The 22,067-nt window shown below is 37.6% G+C and overlaps 1 protein-coding gene across 1 annotated transcript in view; it reads left to right on the top strand.

Annotated features, from left to right (window-relative positions):
• The window catches only part of VIPR2 (vasoactive intestinal peptide receptor 2), a 66,519-nt gene that overhangs the window by 20,809 nt on the left and 23,643 nt on the right, over positions 1 to 22,067 (top strand). The window contains exons 3-4 of the mRNA XM_039348597.1: positions 14,179 to 14,286; positions 16,288 to 16,382. Of these exons, the coding sequence (XP_039204531.1) occupies positions 14,179 to 14,286; positions 16,288 to 16,382 (203 nt within the window). The remainder of the gene's footprint in view (positions 1 to 14,178; positions 14,287 to 16,287; positions 16,383 to 22,067) is intronic.

Here is a 22,067-nt window from a genome sequence, read left to right as displayed (position 1 = left end):
TTATGGCCAGAAAGGTCGTAAAATGGGGCAAAATTCATTTAACAACTGTCTCATTTAGCAGCCGAAATTTGGGCTCAGTTATGGTTGTAATTCAAGGACTATCTGCACTCCTGCGAATCCTCTGGACTGCAAGCGATCAAACCGATCAGTCCTAGAGGAGATCAACCCTGACTGCTCTTTAGAAGGCCAGATCCTGAAGTTGAAACTCAAGTACTTTGGCCACCTAATGAGAAGGAAGGACTCACTGGAGAAGAGCCTAATGCTGGGAAAGATCGAGGGCAATAGAAGAAGGGGACGACAGAGAATGAGGTGCCTGGATGGAGTCACTGAAGTAGTAGGCGTGAGCTTAAATGGACTCCAGAAGATGATACGAGGACAGGAAGGCCTAGAGCACAGGTCGGCAACCTGCGGCTCCGGAGCCGCATGCGGCTCTTTGAGCCTTCCCCGGTGGCTCCCAGCCTCCTCTGCCTTTACAGAGAGAGACAGAGACAGAGAGAGGCAATTGCGCTTCCCTGCTTCCTTCTCTCTCTCTCTCTCTCTCTCTCTCTCTCTCTCTCTCTCTCTCTCTCTGTGTGTGTGTGTGTGTGTCTGTGTGTGTGTGTAAAAGATTGCACTCACAGTGTTCTCCGAGGAGCTGAAAAGCTTTCTGGACGGAGCTCCTCCCTTTGCTGCATCTCTGCAGGAAGCAGGAAGCAGGAAGGGCAGGAGAGAGCTAGCTAGCCCAGCTAGGCTGACTCAGGAATTCTGGGAGTTGAAGTCCATGAGTCATAAAAGAGACGAGGTTGCTTACCCTGAGCTTGTTGGACAACAGCTTGAAGCTTGCCAGGTGAGCAGCAGATAGGAGAGAGAGGGGGGGGGAGGGAGAGAGAGAGAGAGAGGAAAGAGAGAGAGAGAAAGAAAGAGAGTGGGGGAAGAGGAGTGGCAGGCAGACCAAGGGCAGATATAGAGGGAGGGAGAGAGAAAGACAGAGAGAGAGAGAGAGAGAGAGAGAGACCCTTTTGACATCTAAAATGAAGATAACACTGCATATATCCTTTTTTAACCTGTATGTGTATATATATGTGTGTGTGTGTATACATACATATATATACACACACACATATATACACACACACAAACACACACACACCTATAATAAAGGTAAAAAAGGATATATGCAGTGTTATCTTCATTTTAGATATCAAAAGGATTTTGCGGCTCCCGGTGTTTTGTTTTTGGTGGGAAATGGGTCCAAGTGGCTCTTTGAGTGTTTTGGGTTGCCTACCCCTGGCCTAGAGGAACGTTATCCATGGGGTCGCGAAGGGTCGGACACGACTTCGCAACTAACAACAACATCTGTACTTAACCTCTTTTCAATCGACACAGCAGTTTTTTGTGTTGGAGAGTAATGGGAGCTCCAACATATTTAAAGAATCTGTATATGTTTATTAATAATCCTTTTCATTGGATTAATTAAACAGAGATAAATGGTCATTAGATTGTTACCTTAGTAGCCTTAAAAGCAGTTTGAGGCTGCAAAGAAGAGATGGTGCAATTGCTTGTTGGATCACGTAAGTGGCAAATACGTAGGTTTAAGTGCCAAATACGTTTGTTGGATCACGTAAATGGCAATATTATAGGGACCATTCAGATACAGGTAGAAGTCAACTTGCAACCATTCACTCAAAGTTACAGCGATACTGAAAAAGGACTTAAGGATTCGTTTTCACATTTATGACCATTTCGGCATCCCCAGGGTCATGTGATCAAAATTCAAATGCTTGACAACCGGCATTTGTTTACAATGATTGCAGTATCCTTGGATTGTGTAATCACCATTTGCAATTGTGCATCTGGTTTCCGGCAAGCAAAGTCAATGGGGGAAACTACTTAACATCTGTAGTGATTTGCTTAACAACCATGGCTAGAAGATTGTAAAATGGGGAACAGTTCACCTAACAATCGTCTTGCTGAGCAGTGGAAACGTCAGGCTCCATTGTGTTCTAAGTCAAGGACTGACTACCTGTATATTAGTGTTTCCCAGGAACAAATTTGTACAATGCTAGTTTTTACAGGAATTCAAGAAATAATACAAATTGTCCACCTGTTTCGCTAGGCATCATGGCAGTGATCAGGTGCCCAGGCAATTGGTTCTTTTAGATCTGGAGACAATGAACTTTCCAATAAATAAAACGGTTTTTAAACTTTATTATTAGCTCAAGCAAACATTTAAAAGCATAACATAAAATACATATATTCTAAGCAAGATAATATCTAAACCTTTTACAAACTGCCAGGAGCTTTTTAATAATGACAGTTAAATTACCTCAAGGGTGGCCAGTTTTTCCACAGTACCCAGAGCTATGCTCCATGCAGAAGCTTCTCACTAATAACCCCACAGGTTTTATCAAAATCTGACACCAGAACTTCATTGATCCTGTTATAATCAGGAGCTTGCAAGACCTAACTGACTGATGACACATGACTTCAGGACCGAAATTGAAAATCCTGAGACTTTCACAATGGCAAAAGTTTTGAAGTTATGAGCATAATTTTGGATGGTAACAGAGGGTATCAAGGATAATTTAAGAGGAAGGTGATTTTCTTAATCAGAAAGGATTGTAAGGTTTTTAAAGAATACATTTTATATATTTTTCTTAGATTGGTGAAATTGCGTAGTAGTGTTCTGAAAAAGTATTATAAGTTATAGATTTCTTAGTAACAGACAGTAGCAAGGATAAGAGGCAAGGATTGTAAAAGATGGATCAATAAATGTCTCAAAAAGACATTTCTAGACAGAAATTTCCAATATTTCACTTCTGAATGCATTTCTAACACAGAACAGATTTTTCATTGGAAAGAAATATTGAAGATATTTATTTCACTCTCTTGCATTATAATAACAACATTATGGCTAAAAGATGTATAACTCTAATTTAAAACTTTTAAAAAATTTTTACAACCACACACTTGATTTTTAATGGTCTCTTATTCTGTTAAGATTTTACAATGTATATCTTATATATTAATTTACAGTGCATGCAGAATTTATAAAATTGGAAATTGATGTTTATTTTAGCTCTTTTTTTTAGAGAAAAGAGCTATTACAAACCATTGGATGTAACTTGATTATCAATCTTAGACTTCAAATCTTGCTATATTTTATATTAGGCAGCTTTTAAAACCCGATTATCCAGCTTTTCCTTTATGTTTCTAATACTTTAATAAATTGTGTATATTCTAATGAACTGTCAGTAAAACTACATTTTTCTGTTTTGCAATCCTGCAAGGAAAAGATACTGAAAAATAATCTTAAATTAATATAAAATGTATGTATTGTTTCAATGGTCATTTAAAATAATAATGATACTTATAATAATAATAATAATAGTAAAGTTGGAAGGGACCTTGGAAGTCATCTAGTCCAACCCCCTGCTCGGGCAGGAAACCCTACACCATTTCGGACAAATGGCTGTCCAGTCTCTTCTTAAAAACTTCCAGTGTTGGAGCATTTACTGCTTCTGGAGGCAAGCTGTTTCACTGATTAATTGTTCTCACTGTCAGGAAGTTTCTCCTTAGTTCTAGGTTGCTTCTCTCCTTGATTAGTTTCCACCCGTTGCTTCTTGTCCTGCCTTCAGGTGCTTTGGAAAATATAGAAAAATATAGAAAATATAGAAAATCTAGAAACTTCTACCAAAGGTGACAATTCCTCAACAATATTAAATCAAGTGAGAGCTAAGTGGGATTTGACATGATTAGTATTTTAATGAGTGACAACCAGGAAATATTCCAGAAGAAGAAATTGAAAATAATGTCTGTTTTATTGCCAAGAAAAGAATACGGTCATGTCTGTGTAGTTGACAGAAGTTTTGCTATATTGTAGAAGCGATGGGGTCGCGATGGGTCGGACACGACTTCGCAATTAACAACAACAACAGAAGCAGAATATGCTGTAATAATCTTCAGCTAAGTGGAAAGTCAGTGGCCTAAGGCCTGGATGTGACCTTTAGAACTATAGAGAGCTTTACTTACTCTTAACCAGCATGATTAGAAGTAAGAAATATCTCGTTTCCTGCTCACATTAACGGAACAAAGTACAGTAAGTATTTTAGTTTCTATTGGCAGGTTGATATCTAGACAGGGTCTTTATGGACCCTGTTGAAACGTTTGGATGCCCACAAAAACCTGAAGCATCTAATGAAATTTATGAACCTCTTCTCTGCTAAATTTCAAGTAAAAAAAATAAAGTTGTAATTTTTATCCATCCAAATCAGGCGAGGGTGATTAATCCAATGGCAATGCTCCAATGCTCCAGTGTATCACTAGAGGAAAAGTGATGAGATTAGGTGTCTGTGTAGATGGGCAAGATCTCAACCTAGCAACTAATATCAAAATGTCCACCCATTGCTAAGCTTCATATACAGAAGACAAGAGTTCAAGAAGGATTGGTTGTTAAATGAGCTGAGAATAAGGCTTGATTCTGCTTTCCACTGTAAACCTGAGCAAGTCATTGCTTGCTTTTAAAATTAATAGCTCTTCTCTTAATCTTTAAGATTCTGATGTTCTTGCCGAGGTCTCATTTAAAACAAAAGTTTTAAACTTAGTGAAAATTTTGAAGTCACTGTTAATTCCAATTTATGCCTGTTTATTACGTTTCTGTAAACAACAAATGCTTACTGTGGCTCTTACTTTTAGAAAATCCAGGCTTGAATTTTAATAACATTTCTACAGAGAAAGGTATTCCGGAATGAAAAAATGTCATTAAGGTGCAAAATATATGGCTTCATTTGCAGATTGCTTAAATGCTGCACTAGGTTTCATGAACATTTATATTTGTGTATGGAAAACATGATTGTGTCATTTTGTTTTAAGGGGAGATTTTTTTTTTCTAGTGGAGAGCTTTAATATGCAGAAATATATAAACAAGTGTATTACTGATCATGAAAGAACAAATTGTGCTCCATTATTTACCAAGATCTTGCATGACTTTTAGTTAAAGCATGCACTCAAAAAAATTCAAGTAGATAATCAAAGTTCCATTGGGATATATTTCTCTTGGGATCTTCAATATACCATATTTATCTTTAAACTATTCTCTGAAGAAAAAGAGTATCTTTTTATTGAAACACAAATCTGTTAAAAGATTACAAGGTTAGCTTAGCAGAGTATAATACTATATTCACATCACCAAATCCATAAAGCATTTTCTGTATTATGGCATAACTGCTTATTAAGTCTACCTGAATTAAGTACATATATTCAGCTATTCATTTTGTATAACTGAAATAGATTCTCAATCAGTTACCTTTTATTTTTCTCCCATCCTCATTTATTTTCTTCTCATTTCATGTTTCAGAGATCATTATGACCTGATAAGCTTAAAATAATTTTCTTTCCCAAATCATTGGGTCAAATATTGTAATCAAAGTGCATGTAAGTAAAGATATAGAACTAAATGGATACATTTAATACATGGAGTATTTTACGGTATTTCCTTTTACAACGTCTTTGCCACTTTCTGAGAGTCTGCATACAGACCTTATCTTTTGTCATCTTTATTAACTTTGATCTAACATGCTTGTTTTAAACACTATGTCATTAGATATTACAGTAAGAAAAAAAATAGTATCAATTTTTTATTCAATTATTTGCATCCCACCTTTATTATTTTTACAATCAACTCAAGGCAGAGAAGATATCCAACACACCTTCGTCCTCCTATTTTCTCTACAACGACAGCCTTGAGAGGTGGGTTGGGCTGAGAGAGAAAGAGAAAGATTGACTCAAGGTTTGAATTTCTGCATGCCTAAAATCAAGTGGGACTCCACTGTTTGTGGCCCGAATCCTCTCTGGCATGGCAGGGTAGACAGAGCAAGGCATTAAATAGGAATTTTGCCAGGCATCGTGAAAATGAAACTCCTAACCTTTGATTTCCAGGTTACCTTGTAGCAGCAGTAAAGATAAAAACAACAATATCCCCTTCTATAGTAAATATTAGTGCCCCTGCGAAAAATGCATTTCCTATGTCTATTGGTGCATTGTATATTCCATAGGACAGTGATGGTGAACCTTTTAGAGACCAAATACCCAAAATGCAAGCCAAAACCCACTTACTTATCGCCGGGTGCCATGTGAGCATAGCTCACTAAGTAGGCATGGCTGTGGTGGTCATGGCAGATTGGTTGAGTGTGGACAAAGTAGGCATGATCACTTCGATGTTGCTCGTGGGGAGGGACACCTGTGGGGGCTGGGCAGGGTTGGGGGAGATCCAGGGGGTCTTTGGCAGGTGGGGCGGTGGGCAGGAGGCTCGTCCTGTTGGGAGAGGCAGGGTGCCATTGTCACAGGGCAAGATGAGGCCGGGGCGGCTGTTGCCTGACACCATCGGCCCCTGGACACAGAGGCCAGCGAGCGCATGGGTGCTGGGATGCATCCAGCCATGTGGGACCTCGGCGAGTTAGTGGGCGGCTGGTTGAAGAGGGACGGTTGCCATCTTCAGATCATGGTGCGCGTGCCCACAGAGAGGGCTCTGAGTGCCGCCTCTGGCACGCGTGTCATAAATTCGCCCCCACTGCCATAGGACCACAGTGGATACTAAATTGGGGGAGGGGGAGGGACACATTTCATTGCTATTGCAATTCGCTGTAAGTAGGTAAAAAGAAGATTTGGAGATTCATAGTTTAGATGTGAATTGAGTGAATGGAAGCCTATGAAAAAATGGGCACTCCTGTCCTCTTTCAAGCCATGTATAATAAGACAGTTGATTTGAGCCACATTAAAATTAGCTAAGTACATGCATAGTACAAGGGGGTTGGATATTTTGAGGAGAAACTGACTTGCTTCAGTAGTACTCTGCAACCTGGCTTTTACCACAGTATCCCAGTCTATTTTAATGTCTGGAATGGGGGATTTAAAATAATAATCCCCTTGCCAAACATTCCAACAACTCTAATCAGAACCATTATGGTTCTGCAAATAGGAAAACTGATCCTGAAGAGGATGGTTCTATGATTTCTCTAAGGCCAAAAAAAAAAAAAAAAAAAAATGAGACCTGAGATTCAGCCTTCAAGCTGGAATTCACTGGTTGTTATGTTGACATTATGAAACGCATAATATTTACAGTAGTGAAATGATGCTTGGATCCTTCTATTATACTCACAGAGATCTGGGGTGGAGTAGCAACTGTGAATAGCACAGGACTGTTCCGTAATTTCTGTTCTTTTCTCTTTTTTAAATACATATCTTTTTTGATATGAAAACAAAGTTAATCTGCATAAGAGAAGGCTGCCGTTTTCTTTCAGGTCAGAATATCTGTAGATTATAGGAAAGACCGATTTTTTTCCTTTTTCCATATAATAGACACAGTGCATCACACCAATTGCCAACTGCTGGTATTTCAGCGATGATTATGCCAGAGATATTACTCTTGCACCCAAAAGAAGGAGGTTCAGATCATCATCTCAGCAGGGCAAAGACATACTTTTATCTTTATGAAATAAATAACAGGCGTGCAATAGGTATTTAAGTTTTCTAAATGAAGATTATAGACATTGCCCCTTACAGAATTTTTCACAAAATGCAACAATGCATTTATTATTTGTGCTTTTAATTATTAGGGGAAAAAACAACAACCCCTAGATAACAGAAAAAAAATTTTTTTTAATAATCCTAGAATATGTAACTATGCTTATATTTGCTGCAAAAGAACTGGAAGCTTTCTGTTCTTTTTTTATTCTTTCTTTGTGGATTTTTCTCTTTCTTTCCTTGCTTATTTTATTCTTTGTTGGATGAGTTAGTTTTTATGTTCTTTGTAAAACCTTTAATTATAAAACCTATACTAAAGATTATGATTGTAGACATTTATGGCCTGTTCTGAGAATTATGAGAAACTCACTTATAATGTATGTAAATATTCCACAGATTCTTCAGGCACTCTGCAAATGCAACAAGGCCGATATTGTGTGTTTAAATATTCTGAAGATGTTTTACTTATTTATATAGGAGTTTGCTTAATATCAACTGAAGAATTTTATTTCAGACTAAAAAAACATTAGTGAATAAAGCAGAAAATAATTTGCTCTGAAAAATTAGGATGGATTAATTTGTGTTGATTTCTGTAACATTTATATATTTTTCAAGGTCATGTTTATTTCATCCCATTTACACAATAGTGATCAGTTTTTTTAAAAAAAAATTCAAAAACCTATGCAGAAGTTTTCGTAATACATATATGTTGGATGCAATTTTATATGCGCTGAATTACATATTCAGTATTTCCAGAGTGTCTAGAAAGGAGATTAAGATTTCAAATGTTCCCTAAGGCATTGAAAAATTTGTAAACCAACAAATAATTGTGTGATGGTTCATACTTTTATTTGGGCAAATGCAAATTGTCAATTTAAAATATAAAGCAAGCAACTTTATACTAGGGAAAAACACCCCAAAGGTCATCAACGGAAAGCAAATATAATTCAGAGTCACTTTTTCCAGTGGGGTTATGGCATGCAAGACAGCTTGATATTGTATTTCTATACTTCATTTCTATTAGAAGCTCAAGATATAAGCATTCTTGTTCCACTATTTTATTCTCACAAGAACAAGAATACTGTGATCTAAGTTATCGTAAGAAATACAGATAGTCTTCTTCGACTTAAAACCATTCATTTAGTGATCATCTGAAGTTACAACAGCACTGAAAAAAGTGACTTATGATTGGTTTTCTCATTTATGACCATTGCAGCATTCCTATGGTCACATGATCAAAAATTGGGTCCTTGGCAACTGATGTGTATTTATGACAGATATATTGTCCTAGGGTCATGTGATCACCATTTGTAACCTTCCCAGCCAGCTTCCAACAAGCAAAGTCAGCGGGAGAAGCCAGATTCACTTAACAACTGCTGTGATTCACTTAACAATTGTCTCACTAGCAACAAAATTTGGGGGCTCAATTGTTGTCGAAAGTCAAGGATTAATTAACTGCTTGACATAAAGACATTCTTGAATTTGGGAACTTCACAACTGAATGGAAATTTGAACCTGAATATTAAATTAGAAGTCAACTTACTGATCTGTGGGCCAAATCCAGTCCTTCAGCTATCCCTGTCCAGTCCATGGTGTTGGCGGCAGGAGGTGGGGCAGTGCCAGCACCAGAAGAGATCAGGAGGCTCTGTCAGAGTAGTGGGAGGCAATAGAGGGCTCTAGTGGGGGCCTTTCACAAAAGTCCCAATTTCTCATGTGGTCTCCTTGGAAAAATTAATTGCCCATCCCTGGCTTACTGCCTTCTAGATCAGGGGTCCCCAATCCCCAGTCTGTGGACTGGTACCAGAACACGGCATACTAGCAACCGTTAGCTGTTAAATGTACTTTTAATGACAGGAGACAGAATTGGTTCTTTTTGCTCGCAAAGCAGTTTAATTGCCCATATTGAATCAGGGCGCAATCCGGAACCTCCTGGATTGTCAATTCCTATTCAAGGAACAGGTGATAGCTCTGGCCAGAATTGCCTTTGCACAGCTATGTATTGTGTGTCAGTTGTGTCCTTTCCTAAACCACAACAACCACAATCTATTCATGGTTGCTCCTGCTCTAGTCTCCTAAACAGACTACTGCAATGTGCTTTATGTGGGGCTGCCCTGTAGCATCTGGAAGCTACAAATGTACAGAATGTAATGATGGGTACTCCTTGATCAGCTCATGTTACACATCTTGTTTTCCAACTTCATTCGTTGCCAGTTTGTTTCTGGGTGAGTTCAAGGGGGCTGGTTATAAATTATAAAGTCTTTTATGGCATGGGATTGGGTTCTTTGAAGGACTTCCTCTGCCTAATTATTTTCCACCCCTATCCCATTAGATCTGGCAGAAGCAGCATAGTCCAGATGCTACCGGTTAAAAAGTGCCATCTGGCCTTTTCTGTCTTGGTGCCCATCATTTCACATATTCCCCCAAAGGTTAAGCTGGCCCCAATTTTTGTAAGACTTGCAAGATGTAGTGTGTGTGCCTATGTGTGTCAGGAAATGGTTCTGAGTCCATACATGGGTTATTCAGATTTGTTATTACTAGGGTTATTTTTACTTGACTTTAATTTAAGTCTCTTGTCTTTCTATTTTTTATGTTTTATGCCTTTTTTTTTCAATATTGTTAGCAGCTCAGGGTAATGAGTTTGAGAAAAAAGTCTTACCGTTTAAATATGAGAACTATTTTGCTTTTCCTATAACTAAGATATAAGAGATGCTAAATTATGCTTTCCCAGCCTGGCCAATAGTTGTGATAAGTGATTTTCATAATTATAACTTTTATTCCTTCCTATCTCATCTATGACTGAAATGTTGTATAATAAAAAAAAATCCAGATATATGAGTAACAAAGGTTCTGCATTAATAGCATTATGTTTCATAGTTCACCATAAACTGCTTTCCATTAAAAGGAATCAGTTAACATTTAGACAGCAAACATTATAAATCCATGGAGTTAAGAGATCAAACTAAAATGACACTAGTCAAAGAGAAATGTATTAAACGAATGGACTTGTAATCTGTAGATATTGTTGGGGAGATAAACATCTGCTACCAAGCTTTATTTTGGTTGGATTCCTCTTCATTTGCATTGCCAGCCCTTGTAAATATTGGAAGTATTTTGAAAGCAGCTTGAGACACAGGATTTACAGATGGGTGTCATTAAAAGCAGCCTCTCCACAGATATATAGATAGCTGGTTTGAAACATTACCATATTTTCCGGCGTATAAGATGACTTTCTAACCATGCAAATCTTCTCCAAAGTCGGGGGTCACCTTATACGCCGAGTCGTCTTATACGCCGGAAAATATGGTACTTTGAAATTGCATGAGAATCATTTGTCTGGCAGTAGAGCAGCTGTATAAATATATGTTTAACTAATCATTCATTGGTATTAAATTCAAATCATTCTTATTATTAAGAATCCACTTCAAAGAATGGTTAAGTAGTAACTATTTTTATTAATTTGTAATAATTGATGGTTTCTAGCCCATCATTTATCTCTCATAATAGTTTGAAGCAATTCTTTCTGTGCTGATTTAACAGGCATTTTTACTTTCTTTAATAAATAATTTTACTTGTTAGGTTTAAATAATAAAAGTGGCATCTATTAATCTCACAAGTATCAACATTTTATACAATTAGGTAAGCCTAATAAAGAATATTAGTGTTATTATGCTAGTTGGAAAATATTAGTAATGCTGACCAATATCTGGAGGCTGGGACTGGGAGGCTAAAACATATAAAGAATGATTTCTGGAATTGGGTATGTCTAGTTTAATGAAGAGAAGGGCAAGAGGTGATATGATAGCTGTGTTCCAATATCTCAGGGGTTGCCACAAAGAAGAGAGAGTCAAGCTATTCTCCAAAGCACCTGAAGGCAGGAGAAGAAGCAATGGATGGAAACTAATCAAGGAGAGAAACAACCTAGAACTAAAGAAAATTTTTTTGACAGAACAATTAATCAGTGGAACAACCTGCCTCCAGAAGTTGTGAATGCTCCAACACGGGAAGTTTTTAAGAAGAGACAGCCATTTGTCTGAAATGCTATAGGATTTCCTGCCTGAGCAGAAGGTTGGAGTAGAAGACAGTCATTTATCTTTGCTTGCCAACACTGAATATCTATTTTTATTTCACCGTTTGGTCTGTTTTCTCAACCTGGCAACTTCCAGATGTGAAAACTTCAATTCCCATAACTTCTTAGCCATCTTGGTGCCAATGTTAAAAATTCAGAGCATTGAAGTCCATGTTACTTGGAGTCTTGCTTTGATCTACCCTGTTCTTGTTTCTGCTAAGTAGTAAAGAAACAGATTTATCTTGCTGATTCAGATTTAGACCAGGACATTTTAACTTCTGTGGGGTCCTTGGTGCTCTCTGAGTTTGATTATTTTCTTGCAGACATTTCAGTACCCAACTAGGTAACACCATCAAAGCTAGGATGAGCTGTGTGAAGCATTTTACCCACATATGGTATCAATAAAAGAGAATATTTGTAGCTCAGAGCTGAATTGTGGGTCTGTGTTGTTCTCTGAGCTTGACTGTTTCTTGCAGATATTTCATTACACAACTAGGTAACATTATTGGTGCTATTCAACCTCTAGTAGTGTATCATTCTGTAACATTGACCTGAAGTTAGCATTTGATGCAATTCTAAGAGAAAAATTGGGGAGGCAACTTCGTTTGACTTCCTGTTACTTGGATAGATCATACTGCTCCATGAAAATATTTACATGAATGTTAAATACAATACCAGTGAAATCCTTGCTAATCTTATTCCCATCACATTAGCACTTTAATAGAGTAGAATTCTTGACCCATTAGTCATAAACTTCTATTTTAACAGTATTATTTAGGCTCTTTCACAAAACACATTTCATGCACCGAAACTGACACACTGTCCCATCTCTACATTACTGTTGATGCCATTCTTTCTGTCTTAAGTAGAACTTTAGCAAAGTGTCCAAATATAGGTAGCCCTTGACTTATAATCAGAAGTTTAATTATCTTTTGAAGTTACAATGTATTTTTAAAAGGCTTCTTACAACCTGTTCTCAAAGTTATAACTACCTCTGCAGACATATACACACACCCTGACGCCGTCATGTCATTGCATTTTGGACACCAGGCAACTGGCTGTATTTGTGATCCGTTGCAGCATCTTATGGTCATGTGATTTATGATTTGCATCGTTTTTTGGCAGTTTCCAGTTTTTACTAATCAAGAGCAGCAACGCATGATTTCTTCTGGCCAGCTGAGAAGATGACTGGTTGCCCATTTTTTTTTCCTGTGATGCATTATAAGGGAATCATCATAGCATTTATGACTTGTGCAGACACATGTTCTGGTTCATCTGCTGTGCTTCCTTTTATTTTAGACAAGTAACTTTAATTCCAGTTGGGCATTACACACCATCTTCCATAGTCACTATCCTCCATGATCACTTTTTGTGCCCTTCTAGCTTCCTGCTTCCTTCTGAAGGTACTTCAAACAATGGATCTAGGAAGATGGACCAATCAAATGCTGTTTATTTTTCCTTCCAAAATTTAACTGATGGACTAATAAATGGTGAACCCTTTGCTCCCAGTTTTTTAATAAGATGAAATTGGGAAGATTTCCTCCAATGTTCCCTTCTAGTCCGAGTGTCCAACACACAGGAAAAATCTTAAGATATTTAATTTAATAGCTGGCGCAGTTAAAGGTTGGACAGTGAGTAAGAACACTGGTTGAAGAGAGTTGGCCAGTTGCATGAGGGAATCTGAACTGTGATTGGTTACTGTGAGTGAAAAGAGGGAGTTTCCTTGTTTCCCGCCTTTTTTCCTCTGTGTGTCCTGGGTGTTCGATAATTTACCTCATGATGTTCCTGCTGTGGTGATTTTCCTGATGATGTAAATATATATAAAACTACCAGTTCATGTCAGCATCTGTAACTCCATTTGGATACCTGCTGCGCAGTTCCCTGACAAACTGGTACAACTGTTGTTTTGTTATTCATTGGTTTTCCAATGGATACACCTGAAGGGAAAATGCCAGGAATAAGAGGACTTTTCTACACTGTAAGCCATATATCACTGGATGCTGTATATTTTAATAGAAACTCACCCACATAAAGGAAAAAGTATTTGCTTTCCTGGTGTGAATAGGAGTAAAGAAGCAGAGAATTTAGAGATTGTGGTAAGCAGTCTGGATAGACCAGGGGTAGGCAACCTTGGCTCTTTTATGACTCGTGGTCAACTCCCAGAATTCCTGAGTCAGTATGGCTGACTCAGGAATTCTGGGAGTTGAAGTCCACGAGTCATTAAAGAGTCAAGGTTGCCTACCCCTGGAATAGACCAACAAGCATCATTGTGAACTAAGCAGAGGGAGGGATTAAAATCCTGGATGGTAATTTCTTAGGCTAATTTCATTTCTAGTTGGTCAGGAAGCTTAAGATTTTAGTATAAAAAAGTCCTATGAAATGCAATAATATTATAACGAAATCCATTTTTTCCTGACAGTTTTGCAAAATTGAAATTGGAAAACTGGCATGTTTATGATTTTCATTATCAAAACATTAAAAAACAGAAACAATAGATATTTTTGTGACTTGATTACTCTCCCTAAATAGCTCTGGAGGGTTGTTGGTATTGTTCTTTCCTCTGGAAACATTAATTTTCTCAACAAGTTGAATGTTTTCTACTTATTTTTCAGGATGTGCTGGGGTCTGGGATAACATTACCTGCTGGCGTTCTGCAGAAATTGGAGAAACTGTAACAGTCCCTTGTCCGAAAATCTTCAGCAAATTTTTCAGCAAACAAGGTATTTAAATGTCTTTCTGTAATTTGGACTGACGTGTATCTTTGGTTTCTATGTGATTTAAATGTTGGAAATAATGGTTATTTCATTAGGTGGGATACAGATTGAAAGGAAAATGCATTTGACAGGTGCCTCTTAAGATGTGTTTTAAGACAGGTACAACCACCACCTGTTGTGGTGGCATGTACCTTTTTTGTTGCAATTTCAGATACTGACTATATCTAGAAAATAGTCTTGAACAAAGTTAAGGACAATGAAAAGTATTTTATAGCTTTGAAGTTTAATGAAAGGAAATTCTTTTCTCTGATCATCTGTTGGTTTTTGATAAGTTTTTTACTGTGAAGATATGGGAAATCTAGCAGAGTATTTGAAAGTCAAATTCATTTTCTTGCATACTTAAAAGAATCACAAAGAGGTCCTGTACTATGCCCCTTATTCTGGGATCAGATCTGTGCTTTCTTTTTTGTTCCAGTATTAACCACCCCGCCATTTCTTTAATGTATGAATGGATGATATATTTGCCAACATGTCTGGCTAGGGGACTCTGGGAGCTGAAGTCCACATATCTGGAAATTGTCAAGATTGAGAAACACTGCCCTGAATGGAAAAATAGGCACTGATAGACTCCTGCCCCATATGGGGCCAACCGATAAAGTTTGCCCTCCTGCCCAGAAGCAGAGAAAAAACTGATCAAGCTTTGAATGGCCATAGGTCACCAATCTAGCCTTGTTGAGGATGATTACATTCTGGATTGGAATTTGTTAAGTCATCTTCAGAAACAACTCTGGTCAATGGAGGAGACAAGCAGATTAGGCTGACACATAGGATTGTCCAAAAAACTCTTCCTCAACTTTAGTCCTTCTTCCATGTTTGGATGAGTCTTTTAAAAAATGCATTTTTACCATTCTTGTGTGTCCGATGTGCATTAATCTCTGACTAGTAATTCATCACAGGAACTGAAGCCTTTGATACTCCTGCCATAGGTCATTCAAAATCACTTTAAATAATGATGTTGAGTAATGAGAGGCTTTTATGGAGACAATTTAATTTAAATTATTCTCCCATCCGGCACATTTATAGCCTCAGATTAGTTGTATCTAAAGCTACATATGTTTACCAAATGATCTTTAAATGTTAAACGAATTTTTCTGGCCACCGAGTTTCCTTGAGTAACGAAGAAGGAATCAAAGTCAGTTTGTGCAATAAGCTAGGCCTATCATGACAAGCAAGCAACACTTTGCATGGGTGCAATAAATAGTGTAGTATCAAAGGAAGTCCAGGAATGTGAGATTGCAAAGAAAAATTTACTGGAGTGATGTATTTGAGAATCATTTTTGTTTCCAAATCAACCTACCTCAAACTGAATTATATACATATGGTTCTGTTAGGTGCAAAGAAACATTTTTATATAAAGCTTTCCTTTTTTCCTCAAAAATGGTTTATTCCCAGTTTCAATATCTTGTTTGCTCTAATGGCCAGCTTTTTTACATCCAAATCTTGACAGTTGGATTGATCTTTTGGATTTTGACATTGTCTTGTCTGGTGAGTTATGGGTTGAAGCTTTGATTACCTTAGCTTCGCTTTTTAATAAGCTATACTTTCTTGCTGAATCTTATGACATGTTGATTATGTGGGAGAAACTTTAATCCATCCAACTAAATATCACTGGGTTACATTGCTATTAAATTTTGTCTGATACATTTGGATACAAAGTAGAACAGCTTTCCTAAAGTATTATTATTCCAATAGGAAAAACACTTGGAAATACAACATATTATCACCTAGCACTGATCAGAGCTGTGCTAATTGTCAATGTCAGTTAGGAGTCTCAGAGTTGTAGTCTCAATTTATCTGGAATCCATGAGGTTAGAGAAGATTAAATAATTTAATAAAAGTAAAAGATCTAACAAAGTTTTAAGGTTAGAAGTTTTGTTGACTTATTGGCGGTGGGAATGCATGATGCTCATAAAGTATATTGCAGTTCTCCCTTGTTCATTTTCTTAGGAAACATCAGCAAAAATTGTACAAGTAAAGGATGGTCAGAGATGTTTCCACATTTTTTCATTGCTTGTGGATTCAAAGATATCGAAGACAACCCGGTAAGAAAAACTTGTTGAAAAATACTAAACAACCATCTTCCTTTTTAAGAGATCTGGTAATTGTATGACAGGAAATAAATACAAACGTCCATCTGATTGCATGTTAACCACTGCGTTATTAGCTTCTTTAGGGAGATGTTCTGTACTGATTGTCTTTGCCTCTCTAGAGAAGTCAGGTTTTTGAAGGTTAGGTTGTAATTCCTTTGCTTCCAAGGTATCTTAGCTTTATGGTAGTTAACACAGAACTTTTACTCTTATGGAATCTTTTTTCTCTCTATAGCAGGGGTGTCAAACTGCTGGCCCAAAGGCCAGAAGCGTCATGCGGAAGCCGTGCTCACCCCATTGCTGGCAATGGCGAAACTCTCCCGATACGTTGCACGACGTCATGTGACATCGCGAGTTTGACATGTCTGCTCTATAGAAATGGGGTCTTGCCTCTTTTTTTTTTTTTTTTACTGCAGAGCAGTGTTTCACAATTTTGGCCACTTGAAAATGTGTGGACTTCAATTCCCAGAATTCTCCAGTCTGCCATGCTGACTGAGGAATTCTGGAAGTTGAAGTTCATACAGTTCCAAGTGGCTAAGGTTGAGAAACACAGCTGTAGGGGATCATTTCTCATTATAACTTTATTACTTCCTCTTGTAATGACATTCTTTGAAACGATCAGAACAGAAAGTTTCCAAAGCCCATCCTGGAGATATGACTTCTATGAATATGTCAGATTATATGTGGTTTCTACCTGTAATTCTTTTACTTAATAAATCTTTGAGAAAGTGACATTCTGGCAAAAATGTCTGTGTGCTTTCTCTTGTGAGTTTTGACAGCTATATTTCTGGTTTTTCTCATCAAGATGCATCAGGGCTATCCATGTGTGAACATATGTCATGCGTACATGTCTTGTATAAATATGGCAGCTGCCTGTAGGCTTATTCTGAAGGATTTTTTTTTAAAGAAAAAAATGATTGTTTCATGAACTTTGTAAATTAAGGGATTTCTAGAAGGCTAAACAGTTGTAAGTTCTCATGGAAGTGGAATGAGTTTGTTCTTCCAGATGGTCTTTGTCATTCTGTATGTCTGGAATACCTCCTACTAACACATGTTGTGGCCCCTGTCCAAAGCTCCTTCTCAAATAGCAGATCTTACACTTATTAGCCATTGTGAGCCTTTGAGGTAGTCCAGATAATTAGCAAGACAGTGAATACTAAGCCTATCTTTATTGTAAAGTTACATTAACAGAATCTAGCAGTCTGAATATCCCTTGTGACTCTCACTTTTGCTCTTGAAAAGTAGGAAAGGCCCCTTCTGAGGTGTTTTATTTTACTGTACGCCTTCAGACTCGAGTTTTCTTTATCAGACCAATCTAGTCTATGGCTTTTCTTCCTGTCTCCTAAGATCATACCATTACAGAATGAATGGAGCAAAAAAAAATTAGATGCTGAAAGGCATTTGGGGAAGGCAAATGGCACAATGGGGAATTTGACAGCCAAGCACAAAGATGCATTTATTAGAAGGAAAGCTGGTGAAGATGAACTCCTCTAATCCTTTAGGATGATGTCTGTATTTCATCTTGCTTTTTGTCTTTTTCTTGGGCATGGGAAAAAAGAATTTTTATTCTATTAGAATGCCTATGGCAGTGGTGGCAAACCTATGACACGGGTGCCTGAGGCGGCACTTGGAGCCCTCTCTGTGGGCACACGGGCCATTGCCCCAGCCTCACCTCCCCCGTGACCCCCTCCTCTCCAGCAGCCCCCCTGAAGGAGAGTCGCCCTTGAGCGTGGCCCACGCGGAGCAGTGCAGCCAAGGACATGGCAGCCAGGTAGCATAGACAAGACTCTGCCCTCACACTCCATTGTGCACAGTTGATGCTGCAGGGCGCGGGCAGAGGGCATGACCACCATAGTGCTGCTGGGCTGCCTGGGCGATCTGCGGTGGGCCCTAGATGCGGTGAGTGGTCCTGCAGGCAGGCGGTGTGGGGGATGGGGGGGCAGGGGTGGGGCAGGGGCGGGGCCAGTTTTTGGGCAATTGGTCTCTAAAAGGTTCGCCATCACTGGCCTATGGAATCCATGTAGAAATATAAGAACCCTCATTATGAGTCTTTCTATTTTTAAACTACTAACTAATGTTTAGAAATAACCAGGCCACTGTAGGAATTCTCAAGAGGCAAACAAGTGCAATTCCATACTGGTGCAAACAAGGTTATATCTTTCTGATAAAGGGGTATTAGAAACTCAAAAGCTTGCACGCTGTTTTATTCAATCTTCTTTCAGCTCTTAACTATAATTATTTATATCCCAAAAGGTAATAGAAAGTTACTTACTTTGTACAACGTATAGCATCCTAAGGTGGTGGCTGTCTTGGGCAGCTGAAAATGAAGATAATATTTAAATGGAAGGTATATCAACTATTCTACCTTATCTTGAATGAAATTTACTAAAATTATTATAAGAGAAATAGCTTTTGGTAGTCCAAAAGAAGAATTCAGTTATTTTACTTTTCCAGAGAATAATTTAATTAGCATTTCTTCTTCAGCCAGTTACTTGCCTAAATAATGCAACCTTACATTTATATTATGAATGGATTAAAAAAAACTCTGCTCTGTCCCACATGTTCACCTCTGGATGGAAGGAGAAATTTAAAAACAAGCAAATCAAAACTATAGAGCACGGTTCTGGACAAGTGAATCATTCATTCATTATAGAAATGTATAAATACTATTTTAGTATATTGTTCTTATTTGCTAATAGAAATGAAATAAAATATTTGATTTCTTATAGTCAGAGTTAAATTGTAGGTGAAGAAAAACATTGTAGAAGCATGAAATACAGCATATTTTTCCCTGAAGTATTTATCTCTGAATCCATATAATTGTGAGAGGGAGCGCTTTTAAACCAGTATATTACAGCATAGAAAGATGACGATGATTAGAAATATATTTAAAACTGTTTTCTATGGAAGGATAGGAGACTGCCTGGTTTTGTTTCCCATCCATTAATTTTTTGAGAACTGACTTATAGTTTTGAATCCTCAAGTATAGCAGATTAGAAGGCATCCATGATTTATCTAACATATTCCTGTTATTTGGGACTAAAACTGTCAGAATTCCAAGCCAACATCCCTCTGGAAAGAGTTGATCAGTTTCAGTAAACTTAGTATAGCAATAGCACTTCTTAGACTTATATACTGCTTCATAGTACTTTATAGCCCTCTCTAAGCGGTTTACAGAGTCAGCATACTGCCTCCAGCAATCTGGGTTTTCATTTTACTGACCTCAGAAGGATGGAAGGCTGAGTTAACCTTGAGCCAGTGAGACTTGAACTGCTGGCAGTCAGCAGAAGTAGCCTGCAGTGCTGCATTCTTAACTACTGCACCACCACAGTTCTTACGATGTAATAATTTGCTTCTTCGACTTAAGGCACCAGGTTAGAAGGCAAGAGATCATGAATTCAAATCCCATCTTAGCCAGGAGAGCCAACTAGGTGGCCTTGGGCCAGCCACTCTCTCTCAGCACAACCCACTTTACAGGATGGTTGTTGTGGAGAAAACAGGAGGAAGAAGGTGTGTTGGATATGTTTGCTTCCTTATTTGTAAAAATAATAAAGATGATATATAAATAAATAAATTTATTCTCCAATATACAGTGGGGCAAAAAAGTATTTAGTCAGCCACCAATTGTGCAAGTTCTCCCACTTAAAAAGATGAGAGAGGCCTATAATTGTCATCATAGGTAGACCTCAACTATGAGAGACAAAATGAGAAAACAAATCCAGACAATCACATCACTGGCCTCTCTCATCTTTTTAAATGGGAAAACTTGCACAATTGGAGGCTGACTAAATACTTTTTTGCCCCACAGTACTTTAATTTGTAAATTCTTTGTACCAGCATTGTTCTTCATCAGCTTCTTTTATAATAAACCTTTTAGGGTTGCCCAAACCAGGGCTCTGTAGCTTAGATCAGAACTCGTTGGACTTGAATCTCATGCTTTCAGTTTTGACATATGTGATAAAGCTGCCTATTCCCAATATCTGCCCTGTTCCCACAGGATGACCATTGGATTCGCCTGGATGGGAAGTAATATAAAAGGCTTTTTGTTGGAATGAAACTTTGTTTAATAACATTTTCCTCATGGATTATGTCTATGGAGATTCTGAATCATCCAGGTCGTGGTTGTCCCAAAGGTGCCTTTCAAAGGAAATTGGAATTTCTTGGTTTTTAATATCAGTTGAAAAAAACAGCCCAGTGAAATCACAAGTACTTAAAAAATGAAATTCAGAATGACTGTGATAGAATTTGAACTCAAGCTAAATCCAAGATACTTAGTACTTTTTGTTAAGCCTAGTACAATCAACTGCTTCTTTAATCAAAGAAATGAAAGATAAGGTCTGGATAGCTACATCATCATTATGTAGGAATAGATGCTATTAAGCATCCTTAAATATCCTTCCTACAAGGAAAATTTGATAGATACCGCATAAATGAAATAATAAAATAATTGCCTAGTAACAAAGTATATCATGAGGAATCCAATTTTGCATATTATTTGCTATTCTAATGCTAGTCTTCCAAGCAACCCCCAAAGACATGTTATCTCTATCTCATTTTATCCTTACAATCTTACAAGGTAGATTACCTAGAAAGACACCTTTTAATTACTTAGGATTTTAAGTAATGCAGACTTTCAACAGCATTTTTGTCATCTAAAATATAATACTGTCTAAAATATAATACTGCACCAGGCAAACTGGCCATATTACTTTCAGTCTGATATTGGTACAAACCTTGTTTTGCAAAACAACAACACCCTACTAAAATAATGAGGATTGCATTAAGAAAACACTTGTGTTAATCCTGTTATTTTTTACCCTCCCAATGTGCATTTCCATGAATCTTTCCATGAAAAATTTTCTAGTTATCCAAGTCAAAAATAACAAGTCTTTTCTGTTTGGAAAAAGCACTAAATGAGAGTTGTAATTAATTATGGCATTGTAAAATGTATACCTTGTGAGTAGTTAGGAATAGTAATGTAGACTAAACATGAATATACTTGAAATTCTTAGTACCACCTAGTTTACTTTACTTCTTAAATAAATACCTCTCTGCCAGGAAAGGGGAAGAGAGAGAGAGAGATTATGATAATCCTTATTTTAGAATTCCTCTGAATTACATGGAATCTTAATTTTTTTCCTAATAAAAATATAGTTCAATTCAGTTCAATTCGATCCTTATAGCTCCTATAATTAAAAGCAGTTTTTCATAGAAACATTCGTCAACTTCTGAACCCTAATCTATCAGAGGCATTATTATAATGAATGTTCTTTGCAAAAATGCCCAGAATCTTTGGATGACTAATAAAGGACCAAAAAAATTGGCTACGCCCTACATCAGGGCTTTTCAACCTGTTCACCTATTGTACCAGTTTTAGGATATGGCAATATCCGAGTACCACCAGTTGCCTAGCATGGTGTCAAAAACTTGATGACCCCCCCCCCAAAAAAGGAAAAAAGTGATAAAGTACAGGCAGTCCTCGACTTACAACAGTTTGCTTAGTGACTGTTTGAAGTTACAATGGCACTGAAAAAAGTGCCCCCCAAGGCACAGCCGAGCAAGATACCTGCCTGCCCGCCCAGCGGCGCTGTCATTCCCCTCCCCTGCTACCACTTTTCTAGGATGATCGCGTATCATCTG

This window comes from Crotalus tigris, unplaced genomic scaffold (genome assembly GCF_016545835.1).
Source record: "Crotalus tigris isolate CLP2741 ecotype Arizona unplaced genomic scaffold, ASM1654583v1 scf7180000018163.671504, whole genome shotgun sequence".
In the NCBI taxonomy this organism is placed as follows: domain Eukaryota; kingdom Metazoa; phylum Chordata; class Lepidosauria; order Squamata; family Viperidae; genus Crotalus; species Crotalus tigris.
This window is presented reverse-complemented; position numbering and strand designations above follow the sequence as displayed.